We start from the raw sequence: 22,944 nt of genomic DNA, 5'->3' as shown, positions 1-22,944 counted from the left end.
ACGTCTTCATTAACACATTGCTCGATGTCTAACTCTAATATCATTTATAATAGTCCAAGTTTGACACTGGCACACAGCTCGGTGTTTTGCTCTGATACCATTTGTAACAGTCTGAGTCTATCGCTGGAGCTTGATAGGTATTATTCACTTTGACCTATTATGTACGGTTGTCAATCTTATGATTTTAAAATGCGTCAACAAATATATATATATATATATATATATATAAAATAAGAATGAGGTGAGAAAGAGTCCAAAAATTGAGTGGTGCTTGTTGTCACATGGCTCTGCCTCCCCTCTACAAATCAAATGATTCATCCAGCAAACAGCTCATTATTCGTTTTCTAGGTTGTTGATTTTCTTTTAAATACACAACAAATGAGTTCCTTTGTGGATTTAATTAATATGGAGGAATCTACCTCCACCTTCTTTACTCTCAACAATTCCGCATTACATCTCTTTTAAATTATTGCAATATTCTTAGGACGTTTGCATTCATTTATACCAATGTTTTCATTTTTTTTCTTACAAATATATTTTGAATAACATCCGCTATGTTTTTTTATATTATATTAGTCGAGGCGGGTTAACATAATAATTATACCTTCTAATATGTTCTAGTAATGTCGTCTCCAAAAGCCAAAAGGTTAGTCCCGTAAATACACCAGAGACAATCCTTCATCCTCGTGATGCCACTTAATAAATGGCCATCCAAAACACAACTGGCTCTTCCAATTTCTCTCCAAATTTATTACCCCCACAACCCTATGTGGATTTCTTTCTTAACATAATTTTCAATTAATGATTTTTTAATTATATTTCAACAACTCCTGGAATCGGAATCGGAATCGGAATCGAATCCCAAGTCATCTTCGCCTCACGAGAAACTGCAAATCCAAAACAATGAAACCGTCGTTAAAGAAAAATAAAAAATAAAAAGAATAAAATAAAAGAAGAAACTCACACGTTTGATGGGAGACACGTATGAAGTTGGCAGGGATTACGAAGCCGACGGAATTTTGATACGTGTCGAACAAGAATGGGGAGGCTGCATCGGTTCAGAAGATTCGTCCTCTAACGCCAGAGGGTATCGCAACGCAAATCAAGGCGCAAAAATATACACAAAAAGGTAATTAAATGTGTATATTAAGAAAGACTTGTGAATGAAGGCCACGTGGCACGCCCGATTGCACAGTCCTCAGGCCGACTCACGGGCACCGTGTGCGGCGGCACCGTGACGGAGTTTAAGAACTAAGATTGAGATTGAGAATGAGAACTCCTCCTCTCGCAAAACTCCGGCCGGATTAATCAATTTTTTTTCAACCACACAAACCAATTAATTCGAAAGTTTTTAAGCTTTCTCCCAACACTCAATCAATCACAAGCCAAAACTAAACACTATCTTGTTCTGTTTTAGCTTCTTTTTTTTTGCCCCCGTCATCGTCTACCTAGGGTTTGTACTTATATATGCGGAGTCCTCGCCTCGAGTTTAGGGATTCATCTTCAGTTCCCGTGAGCGTAGTGGGGGCTGGAGTACAAAAACCTAGGGCTCCCATGGCAACAGGTTCTTCCATGGCAATTTCGCGGTCCGACGAAGTATTTATTAGGAGGGGAGGAGATCTGACGACTGAATCTGCACGAAGGAGAAGAGATCCGGTCGTTGACTCCGTATTGCGGCGAGCTCGGGAGCGAATCCACGCCGTGGCATGGAGAATTAGGAAGAGTGAAGTCCACACTCGACGGAGGAGAGATTTGCTTGAGAGACTTCGGAGGCGAAAGAATGGCTCTGATTTGAAGAGGATGCGACAACGACGAAGAAGCACGATCGTATTCCTCGACGATATTGGCCAAATCTTCGTCAGATCTAACAGAAATCAAGGTTTCCAAGTCTCCGCCTGGCAATTGGCACTTCAATGTAACGGTAGAACCACAGAATTCTCCAAGCTTCACCATTAACTCTGCAAAACGGAATAAAACGCATACATAAACACCTAAGACACAAATATCAAAACGTACATGTTACGTCACGAAACAAAACGAGAAAGAACAAAATACGAACCGGAATACGAGACAGAGCGATCGACGGCTAGAACTCTGGTAAGACCACCAACGTAACGGAGTTTACCATCGGTTCGACGGGGAAGAATCTTGCCGCCATAGCTACACAGAAACTTCAGGGTTCCCGTACGCGCATCAGACCTCATATCTTCTTTAGACTGTGAGTGAGATGAAGTAAACGAGTTCTGTTGGTGCGAATCGAATAGAACCGAAGAGAAGTCTCTAGAAAGAAGAGAAATCTCTAGAAAGAAGAGAGGGAGAGCAGGAGGTAGAAGAAGGAAGAATGTGGTGAGAGAGAACTCCTCTTTTGCAAACCTTAGGCAGTGATTTTGTCGGGTATTTAAAGGGAGAGGAGGAGGACGCTAGTGGGACCCACATGCTCAAATACGACGTCGAATTAATGAAATAGGAATATTTCAAGTAACGCGGGAGGGAGGCCGAACCGCGAATATTCTTATTGAAGGGGGGAATACGGTGACCACGTGGCGATTACCCATTCGTTCACCTCGTAAAGTATAACCTCCTTTTCTGGCTTGAAATTTGGGCGAAGCTCTCTTCTTATTAGGCGCCTATTTATTCCTTTTTATTTTTCCTATTTTCATACTTATTTTTTTGTCTTGTTTACATTTTTGAACCATTAAAGTAAAAATATATTAACATTCGGATTGTTTTTTAAATAAAAATTAAAGAACGTTCTCAGTTGAGCCGCGGAAACGAAGAATATTTTTGCTTTTTAAAAAATTAAATATTGGTAATAATATTATTTAGTTGGGATTTAGTTATAATTGAAAATGGTGACAATATTTGGGTTAATATAATATAACTCGATGTCCCAGAGAAAATGTCATATTTGCCCCCGGTCTTATTATGAAAAGTATGCACATTATGTAATGAACTATGTAATTTTACGACTTAATTTAAAGGGCCTATTCAAAGTGGGAGCATTGCAACATGCTGCGGGGCCTACTTTGAATACAAATACCGAAATAGTTGATTTTAATTTTAGAAAATAATTAGAAACTTTAATCGGTAACATAATTAAATTCTACCAAATCTCTATCGCCAACTAATATGTTTGGACGGGAAACGGAAGTCGAGAAGCTTTCGAACATAATAATGTGAATCGTACTTTAATGAATTCTAATACGCAACGTCAAATAGTCTCATTATGAGACCCTACATCAGTTGGAGAGCGAAACAGAATATTCCTTGTCAGAGAATATGGAAACCTTTCCCCGATAAACACGTTTTAAAATCGTAAGGCTAATGATGATATATAATAGATTAAAACGGACAATATCTACTAGTGGTGGATTTTAATTCTTATACTCACTTTTTCGATTTGAAAAAAAAAATAATAATAGTAATAATAGTGGAACTAAGTTGGTATGAAAGTAGATAGTAATATAATTAAAGGTGCTTTGTTGAGTTGATATATTAAATTAAAGAGCAACAAAAGTGAAGGAGTAGCTAATTAAAATGGTATCTTAAGTACAGTGTTGCGTTGTTAAAGAGTGATCTTGACTGTCCCAAATTATCATTATTAATTTTCTTTTTAAGATAAAAGAATAGAAAAGCTATTTTGGTGTATTTATATTTGTAGTTTAAAAATCATGCGAATTTGAAAATTTGAAGAATTAAATAAATTTGGGAAGAATTTGATGTCATATACTTCATCAATGATTATGCACAAACGTCGCACCAGTAACAATCACAATATGTGAAACAATAAAGAAAAATATAATAAATTAGAGCAAAGACAATGATGGAAATAAAGAACGAGCTCAAGAAACTACTTCAATAAGAAGATGAAATCTGCTTCTTTGCCATGAATCATTAGATCTCATGAACTATCCTGTCTTTGCATGCAAGTTGCACCCTAAGTCTTTTGATTGAGGGCATGTCTACTTAAGCGTCATGCACCACTACCTCCACACACAATATACTCAATGACGTTTCGTGCAAGGGCATAATTTGGCCTCCCGTTCGCACCATAGCATGGATGGTTTATTCAACATGAACCTCATGTCGCAATATAAGCTCGTACACATCCTCGTATGAATGATGACTAAAAGTACATAGTGGTTTCCATATCTACCACTTGTTAAATTAAAAAAATTAATTATGGAAAGCAATAATATTTTAAAAAAATTATTGCAGTTAAAGTGGGTCCCATCTGCCAACCTAAACAGGATTAGGTGTCGTTTAAGCAAAGCCATAAGCAACGACCAATCTCCCGCGTGTTTGGTCCACTTCTTCGTTCCTTCTTTCTTTTTTCTTCTTCTTTTGTCGTTTACCATTTTAATTTCAAATCTTTAAAATTAAATCTAAATAAATCATCCGCAACTATTTAATTCAAATTTAAACTTCATTAAATATAATTAATTAAATTAAACCACAATTACGTTAAGGATTATCTAAAAATAGAATAAAACCTAACGTAGCGTATTAATTCATTAGTTTATAATAATTACAATTTTTTTTTTTTTTTTATCAATTTTCATATTGAAGAAGATATTCACAGAGATATGACGTAAGAAAATGTCAATTATCAATGCCATTCGGTTGATTGTCGACGTGGATCGAACTATTAAAAAAAACATTATCAACAGTTCACAGAAGACAACGGAAACTCATATTTTTCTAAGCCTCGGCAGTTAGCATAGGGCAACCGCCAGAACTCGAGTCGAAACTTGATTCGACGTGGACATGGACCATGACACGTGGAGCGGAAAGGAATTAAAGTCTAGACACGTGTAAATGTTTGATGGATTGGGTGGCCAGTAATAAAAGAAAATATTAATTAATTAAAAAATTTAACAATGTAAGTTATCTTAAAATGGAAGGGAAATGCATGTGCTGGTATACAATGCATGCATCCATCAAATCCAAACGGCGGTGTTTGTAGTTTACCGTTATGTCCTTTTCTTTATATATATATTACGAAGATTAGTCTGTGAATTACATATTTAGCCCTTGAATTGATTTTGACACTCGGACTTTATGAATGAATTTCTTTTATTTTTAATGAAAATAATATTGGTGGTGGGAGCGAAAGTAGGTTGGAAGTCGGCAATAACAAAAAAGATAAATAACAAAATAATAATAAATAAGTGGAAATTAAATTTAAAAAAGAAAATGATAATTATAATACGAGGGCGAAATTCGTCTGCAGGTTCGTTCAGATTTGGACAGGCTTTGGGTTGAAAAGCGATAAATCCACACATTTACGATATTGCCCTCGAAGAATGACTTTGTCGGCCTAATATCTTGGACTCGGACCATCGAGAAAGAAGTATTCTCGTGGGAAGGAAAGTCCATGGTGGTTCTTGATTTTTGTCTCTATTGCTCCTTTTAAGATATAAAATACAAAATTTATTTTTATTTTCTTTATTATTTTAGATATGGATAAATATATATTTTTGTGTAGTAAAATTGCCCATCCAGATGAGCCTTATACCTACAAGCCGAGCGAGCCCATGTGCACAGGGTTTCATGGGCCGAAATGAAAAACAAATAAAGCCCATTATACGGTGTATATTAGTAGTAAAACAAATTAAATAATCATCCAATCATATTAGCTTAAGACCAGTTTTACTTTGAAAAACAAAATTAAAAACTGGAGGTCGTCAACAAGCTCTTTAAGACCATGTAAATAGAACAGGATAGTAAAAGGTTCTTGTTGCGGCGGCGGCAATGCAATTCAACGGTCATAAAATGAATAAACCGCGTTTTCTGAAAAGATTACTTCACAATATGAAGCTTCTTTCCGCATCCGATCTTTTCCACTATCTTGACTAATTCCATAGACCGCTGAATCGACTGAAACTTCACACCTCCGGCGACGGTGGAAGAGATGGAACGACAACGGCGGAGACGACGACGACGACCTCTGTTACTTCTACTTCAGCTCTGTATCTTCTTCATCCTCTTCTTTCCCTCTTACGCAGTTGATTTCATCTTCAATTCGTTCACAAACGGCTCGAATGGCACCGACATCATTCTCATTAGCGACGCGAGGTTCGATTCCCCTGTAATTCGCCTCAATAATGACTCAAACCCAAATTCAATCGGGCGAGCTTTCTATCACACGAAGCTGATTATGAAACCCACTTCGAATTCGACTACGATCTCTTCTTTTTCAACTACTTTCGTGTTTTCGATTTTGCTGGAAGTCGCTACTAGTCCAGGCTTCGGTATGGCCTTTGTTCTTTCCAATTCCACTTCACCCCCCGACGTCATAGCGGGTCAATACTTCGGTCTCTTCACAAATTCCACTACCCATGTCGTTGCTCCTCTTCTCGCCGTTGAATTCGACACCGGTCGAAACACGGAGTTCAACGATCCCGATGATAGCCATATCGGAATCGATTTGAACAGTATGTTGTCGATAAAAACACAGACCGCTGGGTATTTTGACCCTAATGGAGTTTTTGTTCCAATTCAGATGAGAAATGGGCAGAACCTTCGCGCTTGGATCGAATTTGATGGGTCCAATTTCGAAATCAATGTCACGATTGCCCCAATTGGAACTCCTCGTCCATCCAAACCCACTTTGAGTTTTAGGGATCCTGAAATAGCAAATTATGTATCGAATGAAATGTTTGTGGGATTTTCAGCGTCGAAGACAAAATGGGTTGAGGCGCAGAGGATTTTGGCTTGGAGTTTTAGTGACACTGGTGTTGCTAGAGAGATTAACAACACGAATTTCCCTGTGTTTATGAGAGCATCACCGCCGTCTTCCTTGTCGCCGGGATCTGTTGCCGGTATTGTAATCGGCAGTGTTGTGTTTGTGATCTTAATTTCTGGATTTGTGGGGTTTTGGTATTGGCGAAAGAACAGAGCAAGTGAAGAAGATGATGAAATTGAGGATTGGGAGCTCGAATATTGGCCTCACAGATTCTCTAACGAGGAGCTTTCACAGGCCACTGATGGATTTTCGGATAAGAATCTGTTGGGTTCCGGTGGATTTGGAAGAGTATTCAAAGGAACTTTACCAAACAACACGGAAATCGCCGTTAAGTGCGTAAATCACGATTCAAAACAGGGGTTAAAGGAATTCATGGCGGAAATCTCGAGCATGGGTAGGCTTCAACATAAAAATCTAGTCCAAATGCGAGGATGGTGTCGAAAAGGCAATGAACTAATGTTGGTATACGATTACATGCCGAATGGAAGCCTTAATCGGTGGATTTTCGACAAACCCACAACCCTGCTCGGCTGGAAACAGCGCCGCCGTGTGCTCGCTGACGTTGCAGAGGGTTTGAACTATCTCCACCATGGTTGGGACCAGGTGGTGATTCACAGAGACATAAAATCAAGCAACGTGTTAATGGATTCGGAAATGAGAGGCAGACTGGGCGATTTTGGGCTGGCGAAACTGTACCAACACGGCGAGACTCCAAATACCACTCGCGTCGTCGGGACCTTGGGGTATTTAGCGCCGGAGATTGCAACGGTGGCTACTCCGACGGCAGCTAGCGATGTGTATAGTTTTGGGGTTGTGATTCTTGAAGTAGCGTGTGGGCGGCGACCGATTGAGATGGCAGTGGAGGAAGAAGAAATGGTACTTATAGATTGGGTGAAGGATCTTTACTCCGCCGGACGGTTGATTGCGGCGGCGGACTTGCGAATCAGAGAGGAATATGAAACAGAGGAGATGGAGTTGATGTTGAAGCTTGGTTTAGCTTGTTGTCATCCAGACCCTGAACGGCGGCCGACAATGAGGGAGGTTGTGGCTGTTTTGATTGGAGAACAACAGGCAGCTGAGTCAGTGGAACTTTTGTCGGGATTGTCCGGCGGCGCTGTTGATGGCAGCCCAGAAGTTTGACTGTCGACTACAATGTTTTAACTTGAATTTATTTCATCTTGATTGAATAATTGTTCCTTTTTCACCGTCTGTAATTACAAGATTCAAACAATTTCTGCGAGTTTTTAATAGATTGTGTATTGGAAAGTTAGTGAATCTGTGTAAAGAAAGGCCTGCATTACAGAGATGGCAGTAAAATTTAGCTTCAAATTTTCACCGTCAGCAACATCAGAGAGTGAAGTTGAGGGAATGGAAACTGAATTGCTGTTTGTTCTTCTCTGAGCCTTTCCTTGAACCTCCAGACATTTGCTTACAAGCTTTGGCTACTGACAAGTTCATTGCCTCCGGCCCGCTGCTGATCACGCCGATGTCCGATTCGCCTGCCGGGTTGTTGATGTTGGAGAATATCTCTGTTCAATCCCCAACGAATTACAATCATATATTGTTTCGAGTATCGAAAATTCGAATGAGTTTGTTTAAGAGATACCGTCCGTACCTATGAAGTTAGGCCTTTCTCCAAAATGTATTTCATGTTCTTCTTGTCTACTTCCTCTTGCTACTGAACTTGGAGTTGTGTTCTTGGTTTGGTTTTGGCTTTGGATGAGTGCTAGATTACATTTCTTCAGTCTTCTCCATCGTAAAACAATCCCGACGACTGCCCCGGATAAGATAGCTAAAGCGAAGGAAGACATCAGAAGAAGATCCGAGATCCAAGATGGGGTTCTGTCTTTTGTCTTTTTGGAGGCTTTCTCGGTTGGAACGACGATATGGTTGAAGACGATAAGGGCGACAAAGAACACGATTGATATCAGTCCAGTAATTACAGCCATCCAGCCTAAGCTTTCAAGCCCATGTGCTGCATAGCTTGAACGGTTCACGCTCGAGTGTATCGTCTGCATTTGAGAGAACTTGTTTAGCAGTTCGGTTAGAGTTGAACCAGATTGCAGTTCTTGTGTCACGAATACTTTGAGCTGCAAATGCATTTTTCCATCCAAGCGTTTCAGTAGTAAAGGTAAGATCGAGCTGAGTAGCGCAACCTCGTGGGACTTTTTCATGACATGTATAAGTTGGATTCTTGCAGGGCAGATGAATTTAGTGTTGTTCTTCATAGAAGTGATCTCTTGTAAAATGCTCAAAAGTGGGGTTACTCCAATTCCTCCAGCAATCAGAATCAAGTGATCATATCTGCAAGAGATTAGTTACGCGTTCGGGTTACCGAAAACATCAATCCAGTACATTTGAGAACATAAACATACCTTAGGAAGTCCAAGGAGGCAGGTCCATAAGGGCCCTCGACTGCAACGGAGATGCACTTCAACTGATCCGACTCTCCCTCTCGTTCGGTGTTGATTATCTCATACAAAGACTTCGTCCATGACTTATTACATTTAACGACAATCGAAATTGTTTCATCATCAACACTCGAGCTGGAAATCAAGCTGAAAGCATGCCACTCAAATCTGGAAATCCTTGGTATCTTCACATACACAACGCTAGTTGGTTTATACTTCAGCCCTTACATTGCAAAGAAATTTGGCTATTTAGAGAATTCTCATATTAAATCTGCAAAGGAAAAAAAGGGATGGGTGTAGAAGTACTCTGGTCTTTTGGTAGAGTTAGTTCCACAGCTTTGCAGGGGAGGACTCGAGCCGAGACGACACACGTTTCGGTTCTAGACTGAATAATTCGGAGGATCTTATCAATGGCAAAGAGAAAAAGTCCAGGAAATATTATGTAAAAGTGTCTATCTCCAGCATGAAACAAGAAGAACACAAAAAAGACAATGTATAAATGGTGTGTGTAGTAGAAGATCTCAAATTTGATTCTCCTTATCTGAGGCAGGGAAGTGATCCAAATCACTAATCCTGTAATCAAAGTAATCTCCCCGGCGATGTAAATCCGGCCGGTGTTCTGCCATTTCCACACCTAGTTTCAACAAAACATTAATCACATGGAATCATTGACATTAATCATGGAAACGAAACATTCTTTATAAGGGTATAAAAATCTTTAGCAGACGTATTTTAAAACCTTGAGGGGAAGCCTGGAAGGAAAAGCTCAAAGAGGACAATATATGTTAGCGGTGAGGTGAGTCGAGCTTGGACGGTTAAAAATGGTATCAAAGCCAGACACCAGGCGGTGTGCTAGCGAGAACGCTGGTTCCTCAAGGGGGTGGAGTGTAAGATCTCACATCGATTGGAGAGGAGAACGAAGCATTTCTTATAAGGGCGTGGAAACCTCTCCCTAACAAACGTGTTTTAAGACCTTGAAGGAAAGCTCGGGAGGGAAAACCCATCTAGGAAAATATCTACCAGCAAATATCTACTAGCCTTGTTAGACCTCTAGAGTGATAGGAATAGAAACAAACAAGGCAAAGAAGAAGAGTTACCTGATCTTGAATCTGGTTGCTGATGCCCCAGATGAACAAGGTGCTGGCGCCATGGATGGTGCCAAACAACACCATTGCAGTGCCAAGCCAGACGTGATACTTCACTGAAGCTTCAAACTGAATGCCAATTAGCCGAAATGGAGCCAACCCTCTCAAGACAGGCAGAAGAAGCAGCCCCAAACAGGCCTCTGCTAGCAAACCAAACCTGGTGGCTACTCTTAAATACTTGAGTTCCCATCTGAAAGTCATCAAAATTGGACATAATTCAACCCCAGAGAGTCATACAATAAAGAAAGAGCATTAACACTTTGTTCTTCAAAATCACTCACATCTTCAAGTTGAGTGATTCTTCGGGCATCAACTTTCTGAAATCTTTAGATATTCGAGCATAGAACGTCCAAGCCAGGAAGAGGAGAAACAAAGCAACACCCAGAAGCTCAATTCCAGATAAAATACCCACATAGCTGTTCACAACAAGTGGGTTCGAAAGAGTATTGGAAAAGGTTGAAAACTTTGTTTGCCTGTTGAAGAAAAACAAAACAAAAAAAAAAAAAATCAAGAAGAAGATCAAAAGGCCTGTTCTAAGCGTGTAGATATTTGACGACCAAGATGAACATTCCTGCAAGTTTGTGGCTTGGAGGGTTTGATATTCAAGTAAACCAGTCCGATTATAACGAGAGCAATAACAGGAAAAGTATACACCACAAAGTTGAGACCTGAAAAACATGAAATCATTTCAATTATATATGACAAGCAGGAGCTGGATCTGCAAGAATAAACGACATGCAGACTAATATACCATAGTATCCAAATACAGAGGCTCGGGCAGTGTTTTCAGCAACACGCCATTTTCTTGTCCAGAGATCTGTGGGTTTCAATAGCCACAGAGAAACCCAACCAGCACATAGAAGAATCATGAACACTTCGATAGCAGTAAGAAGAACGGCTCTTGCCTTATGATTTCTGTTCATATTTGAAATTATCCGTCCTCTGTTTTCTGTTTGGCTATTTGGGGTTTGGGTTTGCGTTGTGAATTTATACCTTTTAGAGGGAGATCAATAAGAATGTTTCAATTTCCACGAGTCGAGCTACGTGGTGGGTCATTAAAAGTGGGGGAACATAAAACAGAACTTGTACAAACTTTACATGATGGCTTCAAAAGTCTAAGATTTGTTCAATCAGATTGGATTTAATTCATACAGAGGAAACGCAAAGTGTCAATATTGATGGTGGAACTGTAATGAGCCTTGAATAGCTCTGATGCTGTAATGGTATGAATGCTTTTTCATAATGGACAAAATGGGAAATGGTGTCCTTTCATTGTGGGAAAATAACGCTATCTTCTCTCTTCCCTTTTTCTTTTCCATAGTCTGTTCATCAATTGGATTGATCATTATCTTTGCCATTTTGGTAGGCATCTTCAAGCCGACTTTCAATGGCGTGATCTTGTTTGTCAAACAGCACTTTTTGTGGTCTGTGTGAGACTCCATGGATTCCATAAAGCACCAATCTTGCACTCAAGAGTCTATCTCTGCAACTTGCAGAAAGCCACAAAGAAGAAGGGAGAGAGAAGAAGGAGACAAACATAAATATCTATTCCCAACGAGCTTGTTACTAATCAACTAAACAAGCTAACAAGATGATGTCCCAAAAAAGTTTGTATTTATTTGCAACGATGACATGGGAGACAGTAGTAGTCCTCCAACCCCACTGCTCGTAGATATTATCTGCTTTGGTCCGTTACGTATCATCATCAGTCTCACGGTTTTAAAACGTGTCTATTAGGGAGACGTTTCCACACGTTTATAAGGAATGTTTCGTTCTCCTCTCCAACTGATGTGGGATCTCACCATCCACCTCCCTTGGGGCCAGCGTTCTCCCTGGCATACTGCCCAGTCTTTAGCTCTTATACCATTTGTAACAACTCAAACCCACTATTAGTCGATATTGTTTGTTTTGACCCATTACGTATTATGGTAAGCCTCACGATTTTAAAACGTGTCTATTAAGGATAGGTTTTCACACTCTTATAAGGAAGGCTTCGTTCTCCTCTCTAACCGACGTAGGATCTCACCATTATACTTCTGTTGTACACTACCTTGACACGAAAGAAGAGTTTAACAACCAAAGTGTTAGCTCCTCTTCTTATGAGCTCGTGACCAACAAGCAGAAGATGGTCTATGGAGGTTGGATAAATGTACAACATAAATGTGCACATAGTTTAGCTCAGGAATACGAGGAAAGCACAAACAGAAGCCAAGGTGGTCGTCAACAAGCAAGAGGCAAGTTGATGATGGAAGCTATTGGCATCCAATATAAGGTCAGCAAGCATTAAGTAAGTACTAGATATAAATGATTCAATCTTCCATTACCAAACATCATGCTCCCAAGGACCACAATCAAAGCAAGCCACTTTATTACTTTTTAAACATGGATCCAAGACATTTACTCTGCACCATTCACAATACATTTAATTTGTCTGTCAATATATTACCAATCTGGGGTTTTCTCAACCTACTCATGATCAGAATGATCAACACCAACCAAAGTCATATTTTAAGTTTTTTTTTATGAGGCTTATCTTGATGTTTTGAAGAGAAGTTGGAAAAGACTTGGCAACTTTTGGAAGAATCTTTAGAGGATGCATGTGCCACCCCCTCATCATATTATAAACTGGCCCCCATGAGAAGGATGGAATGTTAAAGATTAACTATGAAACCTAGCTTTTTAGGCTATTTTGACAAACCCACTTTTTAATTCCTAAAAGTGTCGATAAGTTTAGAAAGAAATAACTAAAAGAGATCGGTAAGTTCTAAGAATTGATATGAATCAAGAGACATCAATCATAAAATATACTTTAAGCTAGACATGATCGATCTTACTTGTGAAGTGATTCGAATCTTAAACAAGTGTTCTTGCCTTGAGATATTCGATCAAAGAGGTAATTCGAATGTTACTCTCCTTATAGTGATTCCTTATCTTATCAAGTATTTGGCAACTAAATGCTCCAAGTTGATTGGATAATATAAAAAGGAGGAGTGGGGGGTGGGGGGTGGGGGAGGGAAATCAAATGGGTAAGAGTTTGTCAATCTTTTCAACTAAAGAGTTCTTCATTCAAGTGGTTAAAGCTATGGAAATCAAAAGAAATTTGGTTGGTTTTTTTTTCACCTGTTCTGTTTGACTAAGCCAAAGACACAAGGGGAAAAAAAGGAGAAGGAAAAGAAAAGGCAATGTTGACAGAACAATGTGGCTGCAGGCCCATGACACAAGAGAATCTATCCTCTCTTTCTCTCTTTTCCTTTGTGGTTATGAGAGCAAGAATGTCTTTTTCTTTGTATACTTCCAACCCACTAAAAACACATTCTTGTCATTTTCATTCTCATATCAATTCTTATTGTTCTTTGCGCATTTGGAGAGCGAAAGAGACAGAGACAGAGAGAGAGCTAAGAATGGAAGAGGAGTTTCAAGGAAGGCCAGCAGAGTTACAACTGCAATGCTGCAGTGCAAGGATCATGTCACCAGAGATCGTCGAGATTGGAGACGAAAGTAAGACTATTATCAGTAGCAGTGACTGTGGTGCAACCGATGTCTATGTCGCCGTTGGTAAAGATGATATAGATGTGCTTAAATGGGCCCTTGATCATGCTGTCTCACCTGGCTGTTGTGTCTTTCTTATCCATGTTTTTCCTCCTCTCACCTACATCCCTACTCCAGGTAACCAAGATTTCTTCTTTGTTTCCTTCTTTCAGATCATAATCACAGATCAGTCAACGTTTCTAGGCTGTTTTTCTTGAAAACTTGCCTTTGATGGATGTTTGATGCACATGGGTCATGGGGAAATGAATATTTTTTGTTCCTTTTGCTACTTTTGACTATCTGGGTTCCTTCCAAAAGAGTCAAACTCAAGCATAGATTGTACAGATAAGTTCTTCTTTACATGATGGGAAGAAAACTAAGTCCAATCTGCTGAATCTACAAGGATATGGAAGGGAAATTCTCTTCAAACACACAAGAAAATGATATGATCATGAGTTCATAATCATCTTCATTGGCTTGTAATTCATCTTTGTTCATGAATTGCTGTGAATTGCAGCATTCTTACTTGCAAACCCATTTTGGTTTCAGTTGGAAGATTAGCAAGGAGTCAACTGAGCCAAGAACAACTGAGAGTGTACACCAATGAAGAAAACAATAGAAGGAGAAATCTCCTGCAGAAGTACATCCGCTTATGCACTGACGCCAAGGTCAGTCTAAACTATGTCTGAAAAACACTGATAAAGAAACTTGTCTGAAACCTTAAACTCTGTTCCCATGTCTCAGGTGACAGTGGACACATTGCTTCTGGAGAGCAACACGACAGCCAAAGCAATCCTTCAACTAATTCCAGTACTCAACATCACCAATTTAGTCATAGGAACCAAAAATCCACTTTCCACAAGGTTTGGAACCTTTCCATTTTTGTGGGGTTTTGCAGAACTTGAATAAACAACAAACAATCCCTTTTATCAAATTCTCACCAAATTTGTGTAATTTCTTCTTAGGCTATTGGGGAAAAGAATGGCGAAAGGAGAGTTTGTGAAAAAGAATGCACCAGAATGTTGCGAGGTTACCATTGTTTATGAAGGCAAAAAGGTCGATGAGCGTCACCAGGAAATGGGGTTGCTTCATTCTTCTCAAAACTCCGGTAGCCGTCGCCGGCGCTCCGGCAAGAACTTGTTCGAGTGTGTGTGCTTGTTCAGCAGGTCGGGAAGCGATTAATGGGTTCTGTTAATGCAATGAACAAGATGAAGAAGAACAAACGAAGAGAGAATCACAATTTTTACTTACTTTTTGTTTGTTTGAATCCGATCAAAGCCTACAGATAGCCCATATCAGCTGGCTTGTAATTTAGCGGCCGCCGCAATTGAAATGAAATGATTTATGCATAGAAATTGTCGGACCATTCGATTATTTTCCTGCTTTTGTTTTTTAATACCGAAAGTTGGATCATCGGACTGCCTAATTGTCGACTTGTCGTAACTGTATAAAATATATATATTTTTTCGTGGAAACGACAATTAAAAGGGAGAGTGGTGGGCTCGAATTTTGGATCTCGTCCAATTCTGTCGGCCCATTTATATTGGGCCTCGTAGCCCATCATTATCAGCACCGACCGAACAATTTCATTACTTTGTTCTCTCTAAACGTGAGCCCTCCCTTCTTCCACCTCTTCGCTTGTGGATCTTGAACAATTCGAGCCGGAATAGCAAGAAATTCCGGGCGGTACGATCGGTCAGGTATCTTCCCTTTTCAATTCCACCACTGTTGGAGTAAGTTCTGCTTTGAAATCCCAGCCCGTGTATCAGAGTCATGAATCCTTACGACCATAGATACGCCGATCCCAATTCCTACCGCGAGCGCCGAAGGTATTGTTGGTATTTTAGAGGTCTCTTTCCTTTCCTTGAATTCTCTATGAAGGTTCTGATCTCTCTGCCCTTTTGTGGGTGTCTTTTGATTTTTCTTTTGCAGTGACCTAGTGGGTCCACAGCCTGCTGCGCCGCCGCCGATGGCAGGGCGTGAATCTATGTACAAAGGCTTTCATCCTCCTCCAGTACCATATTATGGCCGTGAAAGAGGTGGGGGAGGTGCTTTACCTAATGCTGGAGGTTTCAATGGCTTCCCGCGGTTTCAGCCTCCCGCAGGACCGTTCAATATCGGTCGCAGTGGCAATGATTTCGGTAGCGGCGGAAGGAGAATGTTTAATTCTGGGAGGGGCGGGAATATGGGTTTTGGAGGTAGACGTGGTGGAGGAACGGGATTTGAGGGGCGTGTTGGCGGAAGTGGGGCTGGACGTGGTGGTTCATCAAGAGGGGACTTAGATAACATAGTTCTTCCAAGTCAGAATTTTGGGGATTTGGTCCCTTTTGAAAAGAACTTCTACACCGAGTGTCCTTCTGTGCGTGCAATGACGGAGTCCGAAGTCAAGATGTACAGAGAGAGGCGTGATATTAGAGTGGAAGGATACGATGTCCCAAAACCGATTCGGAGTTTTCAGGAGGCAAATTTTCCTGGTATTTACATATCCCATGAATTGAACGGGCTTGTATTTATGTTTTAGTATTCAAGAAACTTGCTGATTTTTCTTTATATTCGTTTGTTAGCTTACTGCCTTGATGTGATTGCGAAATTGGGATTTGTTGAACCAACACCAATTCAGGCTCAAGGATGGCCCATGGCCATGAAAGGAAGAGATTTGATTGGCATTGCTGAAACTGGCTCTGGGAAGACTCTGGCCTATCTACTGCCAGCCTTAATACACATTAGTGCCCAGCCTCGTTTGGGTTAGCATTAGATGACAGAGTTGCAGTCTTAATTTCTTTTTGTTGCTACTCTTCTTTCGACAAGTAACATTGTGCTAACTTGTTCTCCATCTACATTCATTCAGTGCATGGTCAAGGTCCCATTGTATTGGTGTTAGCGCCCACCAGAGAATTAGCTGTTCAAATTCAACAAGAGGTCACTAAATTTGGGTTGCGTGCAAATATTAGAAGTACTTGCATTTATGGTGGGGCTCCTAAGGGCCCTCAAATTCGTGATCTCAAAAATGGTAATTGTTTTCACTGAACTGTTTTTTGACTGTTTGTGGTTGGTTTCTGGCAGTAATATAAGCTACTTCATTATATCTCAGGTGTTGAGATTGTTATTGCTACACCTGGTCGGCTCATAGATATGCTGGAAGCTGGCCACACAAACCTGCAGCGAGTTACTTATCTTGTTTTGGATGAAGCTGATAGAATGCTGGACATGGGATTTGAGCCTCAAATAAGGACAATCGTGAGCCAAGTATGATATTACACCCCCGCTTTCTTTCTCCATACTTTGATAATGGAATTGCTTGTGGAGATGTACAATTAGTTTTATTTCTGGCTCTAGTCGGTGCTTGTAACTTTATAGTTTTGATGGTGCTTGTGGAAAATCTTCTATTTATTATGTGCAGTGTTCGGTCCTCAAACTTTTCTGAATGTAGAATTGAAGAGTGTTCGCTTAAAAGCTCTTTAAAAGTTTGTTTATTATAATGTAATACTCAGTTTTCAACTCCGTCTAAGAGATTTTATCTCTTTACAGATCCGACCTGATAGGCAGACATTATATTGGAGTGCCACATGGCCAAGGGAGGTTGAAAAATTGGCTAGGCAATTTTTACATAATGCATATAAGGTTAGAGAAATTCTTTTTTGTCAATCACCACCGTACTTCCATAGGCCTTGTAGTTGTAGAAACAGGTAATGACATTTAGATGCTGTAATGTATCAGGTGATTATTGGTTCATCAGATCTTAAAGCTAACCAGTCAATAAACCAAGTCGTCGAAGTTTTGCCAGAGGCTGAGAAATATAGAAGGTTTGTTAAAAGTTTGTGATATTCTACAAAACGTGTGAACAGACAGACAGAGAGATTCTTCCCATTTTTACATTTTAGCACATTTTTCTCATGCAGGTTAATAAAATTGCTTGTAGAAGTGATGGATGGTAGCCGTGTTCTGATTTTTGTGGAGACAAAAAAGGGATGTGATAAAGTAACCAGGCAATTGAGAATGGATGGATGGCCAGCTCTATCCATTCATGGGGATAAAAAGCAGGCTGAAAGGGACTTGGTTTTGTCCGAGTTTAAGAGTGGAAGAAACCCAATAATGACAGCCACTGATGTGGCTGCAAGAGGGCTTGGTAGGGTTACTACATGTCAGGTGTTTTAGGTTTTAATTTTTAGGTGTTCGTTTTCAAATTCTAAATGAGTCGGCCAGCTGCTTTCCAGTTCCTGAATATAATATGTGGCTTGGGTGCAGATGAAGGTTCTATTGTGCAGTGCACGATGATTGTGAGACTGCTTGGTTTGTCTCCTATTTGAATCTGCATATGCTTTTTGTTTCTTTCTCCGGACTAAAGAGATCCTTTGCTTCCTAATCAATGTGCCCTGGGTTTTAGTTTACATTATACTTCTTTTGGGCTTCCCTTTTGCATGCTTTGGAATAGTGGTTTGGTGAAGGAAGAAAGTTTGGTTTAAAGAGAACAGAGCCACCTCCTTTTCGTAGGACTTCTAGTACATTAATAAATCATTGCGTGAATGTCATATGGACACAAAGATAATGGTATTTGGAGGTTTCTCAATGATTTTTTTTCTGAGTTAAACGGGATGAAAATCCTATTCTGTTTATGGACACTAATGATTTGTAAATCCTGTCTATCAATGGGTCAGTAAGGATAGTGAGAAGGTAGAGACTTTGATGAGTAAGGTGCCTGAGATTTTGGTCCTCTATAGTTATCCGAGCATTCTATTGGTACCCATCCACAATTATGGAGCTGGTTGTTTTGCAGCCTGGTTGACTCATTCATTATTGCATTGTTGGTATGGAAGTCGTCGTGGTGACAGCTGCTACTTATCCCTGCAAAGTTAAGGTGGGCACATTTATGTAGTAATGAATGTGTTATCTTACTTTTGGTCATCAGATCTTAGGAATGCAGGGATAAGGTTTTTTGCAGTTTTATCCATGCTCTCCCATGTTGCATGTATATTTAATTAACTTTGACTGTCTGCTGTAGATGTGAAAGATATAAAATGTGTGATCAACTATGATTTCCCATCAAGCCTCGAGGATTATGTCCACAGAATAGGTCGAACGGGGCGTGCTGGTGCAAAGGGAACTGCATTCACATTCTTTACTCATGAGAATGCGAAACATGCCCGAGAGCTTATAAAGATACTGCGAGAAGCAGGGCAGATCGTCTCCCCTGCATTGTCTGCTTTAGCCACGTCTAGTGCCACTGGAGGTAACATTCGTTTCTCCTAATCCTCAGGATGGATGATGTCAGAAGTAGTTGGCTGATTACAATTCCAAATCATTGTTTCTTTTTTTTTTTTTTTTTTTTTTTTTTTTTTTTTTTTTTTTTTTTTTTGGTGTAGGTTCTAGTTCTAAATACCGCCCTCAAGGACACAGAGGCTTTGGTGGTAACCGAACAATGGTTTCAGGACCAAATGCGATCCCTATTGGTTTGACAAGACCAAGGCCTCGCTAGTTTTTCGCACGACTTGCTAGATAAGTAGTGTATTTCAGAAATGTGGACTATTTTCATTATGTACCATAGTTTGAGTTATTACTAGAATAGCAATTTAGTATTGTTTGGTATGAAAAATGGACATGTGGGCATATGTGTACATAAAACCAGATTACTGGTAGACATTGCTGAGGGTGGGTGTTAGTATTAGGTCTGGTGGTTGCTGGGTTGGTGAAGGTGAAGAAGGAAAATGAGAAGCCTATGGCTATTTTACCCAACCTCTTCAAATTGTGATCTGATTTTGATTAAAGCTTACATAACCTTAGGTTCAATCGGGGCCCCTTTACCTTTAGTACTTCATAAGGACACTTTCATTTTAGGTAAAGAATTTATTTGGATCTCCCCCTCCTATTTGTGTTTGTAAACCAAACAAGGGCCTTCATTCATTTTAAGTACTCTCATAATACAACTGCTGTCCTTTGCTTCTTTGTGCATAGCATCCGCCTTCCGAATAAGGCATACTATTGCAAATGTTAATAGTTCGATATTCGATATGTAATAGCTCAACTTCACTCTTACCCGATAGCTTTTTCTTTTGAGCTTCCACTCAAAGTTTTTAAAATGCGTCTCTTAGGAGATGTTAGTGAGGGGTTTCTAAATGTTTCGTTTTCTTCTCTAACCAATATGGGATCTCACAATCCACCCCCTTCGAGGCTTAGCGTCCTTTTCGCACTTGTTTCTTTCTCAAATTAATGTGGAATCTCATAATCCATCCCCTTCGAGGTTCAGTGTCTTCATTGGCACACCGACTGGTGTCTACCCCCTTTGGGGCTTCGTGTTTTTGCTGGCACATTGCCCGGTGTATGATTCTGATACCATCTATAAATAAATAGAATTTAATTACAACTAATTTAAAAAATGAAACAGACAAAATGACGTGTCTCATCCAATACTTCCAATTTGTTTTTTTTTTTTTTACAAGTGTATAATAAATGAAATTTGGAAAAGACAGCTGCATATTTTGGCAAAGGGACAGAACATCACAGTTTGCAGGACAGTCCCTACAGATGGCCAAGCCCCACTCAATAATTGAAGGGATTGGCGTTTATTGAAAGACATTACTGTCCTAAAAGAATGAAAATTATATTTGTGGCACAATCTTTAACAGAAATTACATCTTCTCCTTTTGACTTTTCTTCTCATTTCTTTCACTATTAGCCCTCATCATTATCTCTTTTACAATATTGGCCCACACTTCCAACTTCACCTCTCCCCCCACAAAATCCCAAAATATGTATTATACCCTTAATTGTCATCATTATTGATTTGAAACCTACCCTTTGTCCTCACATATATTTTCTTATACATTTTTTCAACCAATTAATTTGCATGGGCTATACTCAATTTACCCACATATATTTATATTAAAATATTCAAAACCTTTCTTTTATAAATTGTGTTATATTTTTTTTTATTTTTTAAAAAAATAATTATTTTCTCTGTATAAATTCCTAATGATTGCAAATTCTTAAATCAAGCTAATGTCCACGTATCACATATTGTTCTTGTAATCATTCAACCCTTTCATATTTACTTACTATAGGACATAATCTACCATAATCCTCCAATTTCTTTAATAAAGTTTGGATCAGTACTTAAATTTCATATTATAAAATAACAATTTTTTTTTTTTTTTTTTTTTTTTTTTTTTTTTTTTTTTTTTTTTTTTTTTTGCACATTTGATATATATGTGAAGGTGTCAAGTGGGGTTCCCCCATTAGTCAAAGCCATGTAGCATTCCTCCTTAAAAGGGACTTCTTTTTATTTATTTATTGTTATTATTATTAAGTGGTCTTGGTGGCTATAAAATATAATAGCAACAAATACAAATGATCAGCACTGCTCATTGTGGATCACCTTAATTTTAGTTTTTTTTTTTTTTTTAATAAAATAATTAATTATATATATTTAAAATCATGAGAAAAATATCTCCCTTATCAATGTGGAGCTTCATACTCTATAAATGGATTATCCATTTGGAACCCCACTAATCCATTATCAAATATATTCACTATTTTATTTTGCACTAATCCATTATCAAATTATAGCTTCTGAATTCTGTATCATGCAAATTTATTAATAACCTAATGTTTTTAATATATAAATTATGTATAAAGTGGGAAAATAAAAACATTTGATTGTTATTATCAGATAAACAATTCATTAAATGTATCAACAAAATAATTTAAGGAAAATTACCGAAATTACTATATTACCCTTAAAGGCCATTGCGATGATGGAGGTTGGTGGGCAGTGGAGATGAGTCAGCTTAGTAATTTTATAATGGAGCCATCACAATCAGGTTGGAAATCTTTTGGTAATAATTAATTGACTATAAATATAAATATAAATGTGTGTGTTCCTTTTTTACAACTCAAACAAAAATGGATTTTATGCCTTAATATATTTAAAGTTTTCCTCCATTTTATTAATAGCCATATTTTTCAATTATGATATATATATTTTTTTTTAATTTTCTTCATCAAAATACTACCCAATAAAATCTATAAAAAAAAAATCATTTAATGGTTAAATATGGCATAACACGGATGTTTCAATTTCTACTCTTACCGTTATTGAATTAATAAGAAATTTAAAATATTCAAGAATACAATATTAAAAAAACAAGCAATAAAGTAAATTGAAATATGAAGAATTAAAACATCAAAGAAAAAGTTGTATGTCAAACCACCACGGAGCTAGGTCAACATCTACACTACCAACAACTCACAACGTGAGAGTAATTTGATTAAAGGAATTTTATTCGGACATTTTAAATTATTATAATTTACTGTTAATATTAAATATTTAAAGATAATATAAGTTAACTTGAGCATAGTTCAATTACTATAAGTAATGTATTTTATTATGCATATTATTAAATTAAAAAATCGATGATACAAAAAAAAAGTGCTCATACTCGATCGAGAATGGAATTTTATATTTAAAATATCTATGTCATAGAATAGTATATATTTCCAAATGCATATCAAATATATATATATTGTTATATTCAATTAAAGTATGTATAATTGGAAAAAGTTGCTTTTAAATTATCTTATATAAAAAGCCAAAATTAGAAGGAAAGGAAAAAGAAAAAAGAAAATACAGCCTGGAAATAGCTAGTGGATGCCAGCAGATTTATAATTAATTAAAAAAAGAATATACTAAATTGTATTAATCCTCTGGACAGAGATATGCTTATTTCGAATTTTAATTCCTTTTTTCTTTTTTTTTTCTTTTTTTTTTTCTTTTTAATTTTAGAAGGTTCTCTTACAGTTTTATAAAAAATATTGTTCATTAAAAGTTTAAACAAATTAAAAATGTATAAATTAAAATAATTATTTTAAATGTACAAACCAAGAATCAAAATAGAATTTATAGCTTCTTGAGTTAACTTTAATTCTATAATTTTACCCGTTTGATAATTTATACATTTTTAATCTCATGTCTCTCGCATGCAAGACGAGTGTTTTACCATCGTATGAGCTACACTTTCACTATTTAGGACAAATTGAACCTCATGCCTCTCGCATGCAAAATGAACACTCTACCATATGAGCTACACTCCCCCGCTAATACTCCAAAATAAATACATTA

General features: G+C 38.2%; 5 protein-coding genes across 6 annotated transcripts; 3 read left to right on the top strand and 2 right to left on the bottom strand.

The window, feature by feature from the left end:
* Positions 1 to 723: 723 nt before the first annotated feature.
* LOC111484856 lies at positions 724 to 12,710 on the bottom strand. 2 transcript variants are annotated; one of them, XR_002718587.1, is made up of 4 exons: positions 12,700 to 12,710; positions 2,060 to 2,373; positions 965 to 1,958; positions 724 to 887 (listed from the first exon to the last, which is right to left on the bottom strand). XR_002718587.1 is itself a non-coding variant. In XM_023131477.1 (3 exons), coding segments are annotated over exons 1-3 (771 nt in total). In that variant the 5' UTR covers positions 12,702 to 12,710; the 3' UTR covers positions 724 to 1,503. The 2 variants fall into 2 exon arrangements, 1 of the variants encoding a protein (XP_022987245.1); XM_023131477.1 differs by having other exon boundaries at positions 724 to 1,958.
* On the top strand, positions 5,762 to 8,018 carry LOC111484845 (L-type lectin-domain containing receptor kinase S.1). Its single transcript, XM_023131462.1, has one exon. It carries the CDS (start codon positions 5,915 to 5,917, stop codon positions 7,886 to 7,888), a length of 1,974 nt encoding a protein of 657 aa, XP_022987230.1. The 5' UTR covers positions 5,762 to 5,914; the 3' UTR covers positions 7,889 to 8,018.
* On the bottom strand, positions 7,931 to 11,273 carry LOC111484843 (ferric reduction oxidase 8, mitochondrial). Its single transcript, XM_023131460.1, has 8 exons — positions 11,056 to 11,273; positions 10,876 to 10,972; positions 10,586 to 10,777; positions 10,257 to 10,494; positions 9,466 to 9,793; positions 9,124 to 9,382; positions 8,364 to 9,052; positions 7,931 to 8,277 (listed from the first exon to the last, which is right to left on the bottom strand). The coding sequence occupies exons 1-8, from the start codon at positions 11,225 to 11,227 to the stop codon at positions 8,096 to 8,098; spliced, it is 2,157 nt and encodes a 718-aa protein (XP_022987228.1). The 5' UTR covers positions 11,228 to 11,273; the 3' UTR covers positions 7,931 to 8,095.
* A 658-nt stretch (positions 12,711 to 13,368) lies between the features above and the next one.
* Positions 13,369 to 15,196, top strand: LOC111484854 (U-box domain-containing protein 33-like). The gene is made up of 4 exons (XM_023131473.1): positions 13,369 to 13,970; positions 14,382 to 14,500; positions 14,577 to 14,695; positions 14,798 to 15,196. Exons 1-4 carry the CDS (start codon positions 13,487 to 13,489, stop codon positions 15,012 to 15,014), a joined length of 939 nt encoding a protein of 312 aa, XP_022987241.1. The 5' UTR covers positions 13,369 to 13,486; the 3' UTR covers positions 15,015 to 15,196.
* A 264-nt stretch (positions 15,197 to 15,460) lies between these two features.
* LOC111484847 (DEAD-box ATP-dependent RNA helicase 20-like) lies at positions 15,461 to 19,567 on the top strand. Its single transcript, XM_023131463.1, has 10 exons — positions 15,461 to 15,661; positions 15,765 to 16,306; positions 16,397 to 16,576; positions 16,681 to 16,842; positions 16,924 to 17,078; positions 17,361 to 17,453; positions 17,550 to 17,635; positions 17,732 to 17,958; positions 18,832 to 19,059; positions 19,193 to 19,567. The coding sequence occupies exons 1-10, from the start codon at positions 15,606 to 15,608 to the stop codon at positions 19,303 to 19,305; spliced, it is 1,842 nt and encodes a 613-aa protein (XP_022987231.1). The 5' UTR covers positions 15,461 to 15,605; the 3' UTR covers positions 19,306 to 19,567.
* Positions 19,568 to 22,944: the final 3,377 nt, after the last annotated feature.

The sequence above is a fragment of the Cucurbita maxima genome, unplaced genomic scaffold (genome assembly GCF_002738345.1).
Source record: "Cucurbita maxima cultivar Rimu unplaced genomic scaffold, Cmax_1.0 Cma_Scf00010, whole genome shotgun sequence".
In the NCBI taxonomy this organism is placed as follows: Eukaryota; Viridiplantae; Streptophyta; class Magnoliopsida; order Cucurbitales; family Cucurbitaceae; genus Cucurbita; species Cucurbita maxima.
This window is presented reverse-complemented; position numbering and strand designations above follow the sequence as displayed.

Coding starts and splice junctions, on each gene's coding strand:
- LOC111484845 (XM_023131462.1), top strand. CDS start 5,915: ATGGAACGACAACGGCGGAGACGACGACGACGACCTCTGTTACTTCTA.
- LOC111484843 (XM_023131460.1), bottom strand. CDS start 11,227: ATGAACAGAAATCATAAGGCAAGAGCCGTTCTTCTTACTGCTATCGAA. Junction 9,794..10,256: donor GCAACCAGATTCAAGATCAG/GTAACTCTTCTT, acceptor TGTTGAAACTAG/GTGTGGAAATGGCAGAACAC. Junction 8,278..8,363: donor AGAAAGGCCTAACTTCATAG/GTACGGACGGTA, acceptor GGGATTGAACAG/AGATATTCTCCAACATCAAC.
- LOC111484856 (XM_023131477.1), bottom strand. Junction 1,959..2,059: donor TCGCTCTGTCTCGTATTCCG/GTTCGTATTTTG, acceptor TCCGTTTTGCAG/AGTTAATGGTGAAGCTTGGA.
- LOC111484854 (XM_023131473.1), top strand. CDS start 13,487: ATGTTGACAGAACAATGTGGCTGCAGGCCCATGACACAAGAGAATCTA. Junction 13,971..14,381: donor CACCTACATCCCTACTCCAG/GTAACCAAGATT, acceptor TTTTGGTTTCAG/TTGGAAGATTAGCAAGGAGT. Junction 14,501..14,576: donor GCTTATGCACTGACGCCAAG/GTCAGTCTAAAC, acceptor CCCATGTCTCAG/GTGACAGTGGACACATTGCT.
- LOC111484847 (XM_023131463.1), top strand. CDS start 15,606: ATGAATCCTTACGACCATAGATACGCCGATCCCAATTCCTACCGCGAG. Junction 15,662..15,764: donor TCCTACCGCGAGCGCCGAAG/GTATTGTTGGTA, acceptor TTTCTTTTGCAG/TGACCTAGTGGGTCCACAGC. Junction 17,454..17,549: donor TTTTACATAATGCATATAAG/GTTAGAGAAATT, acceptor GTAATGTATCAG/GTGATTATTGGTTCATCAGA.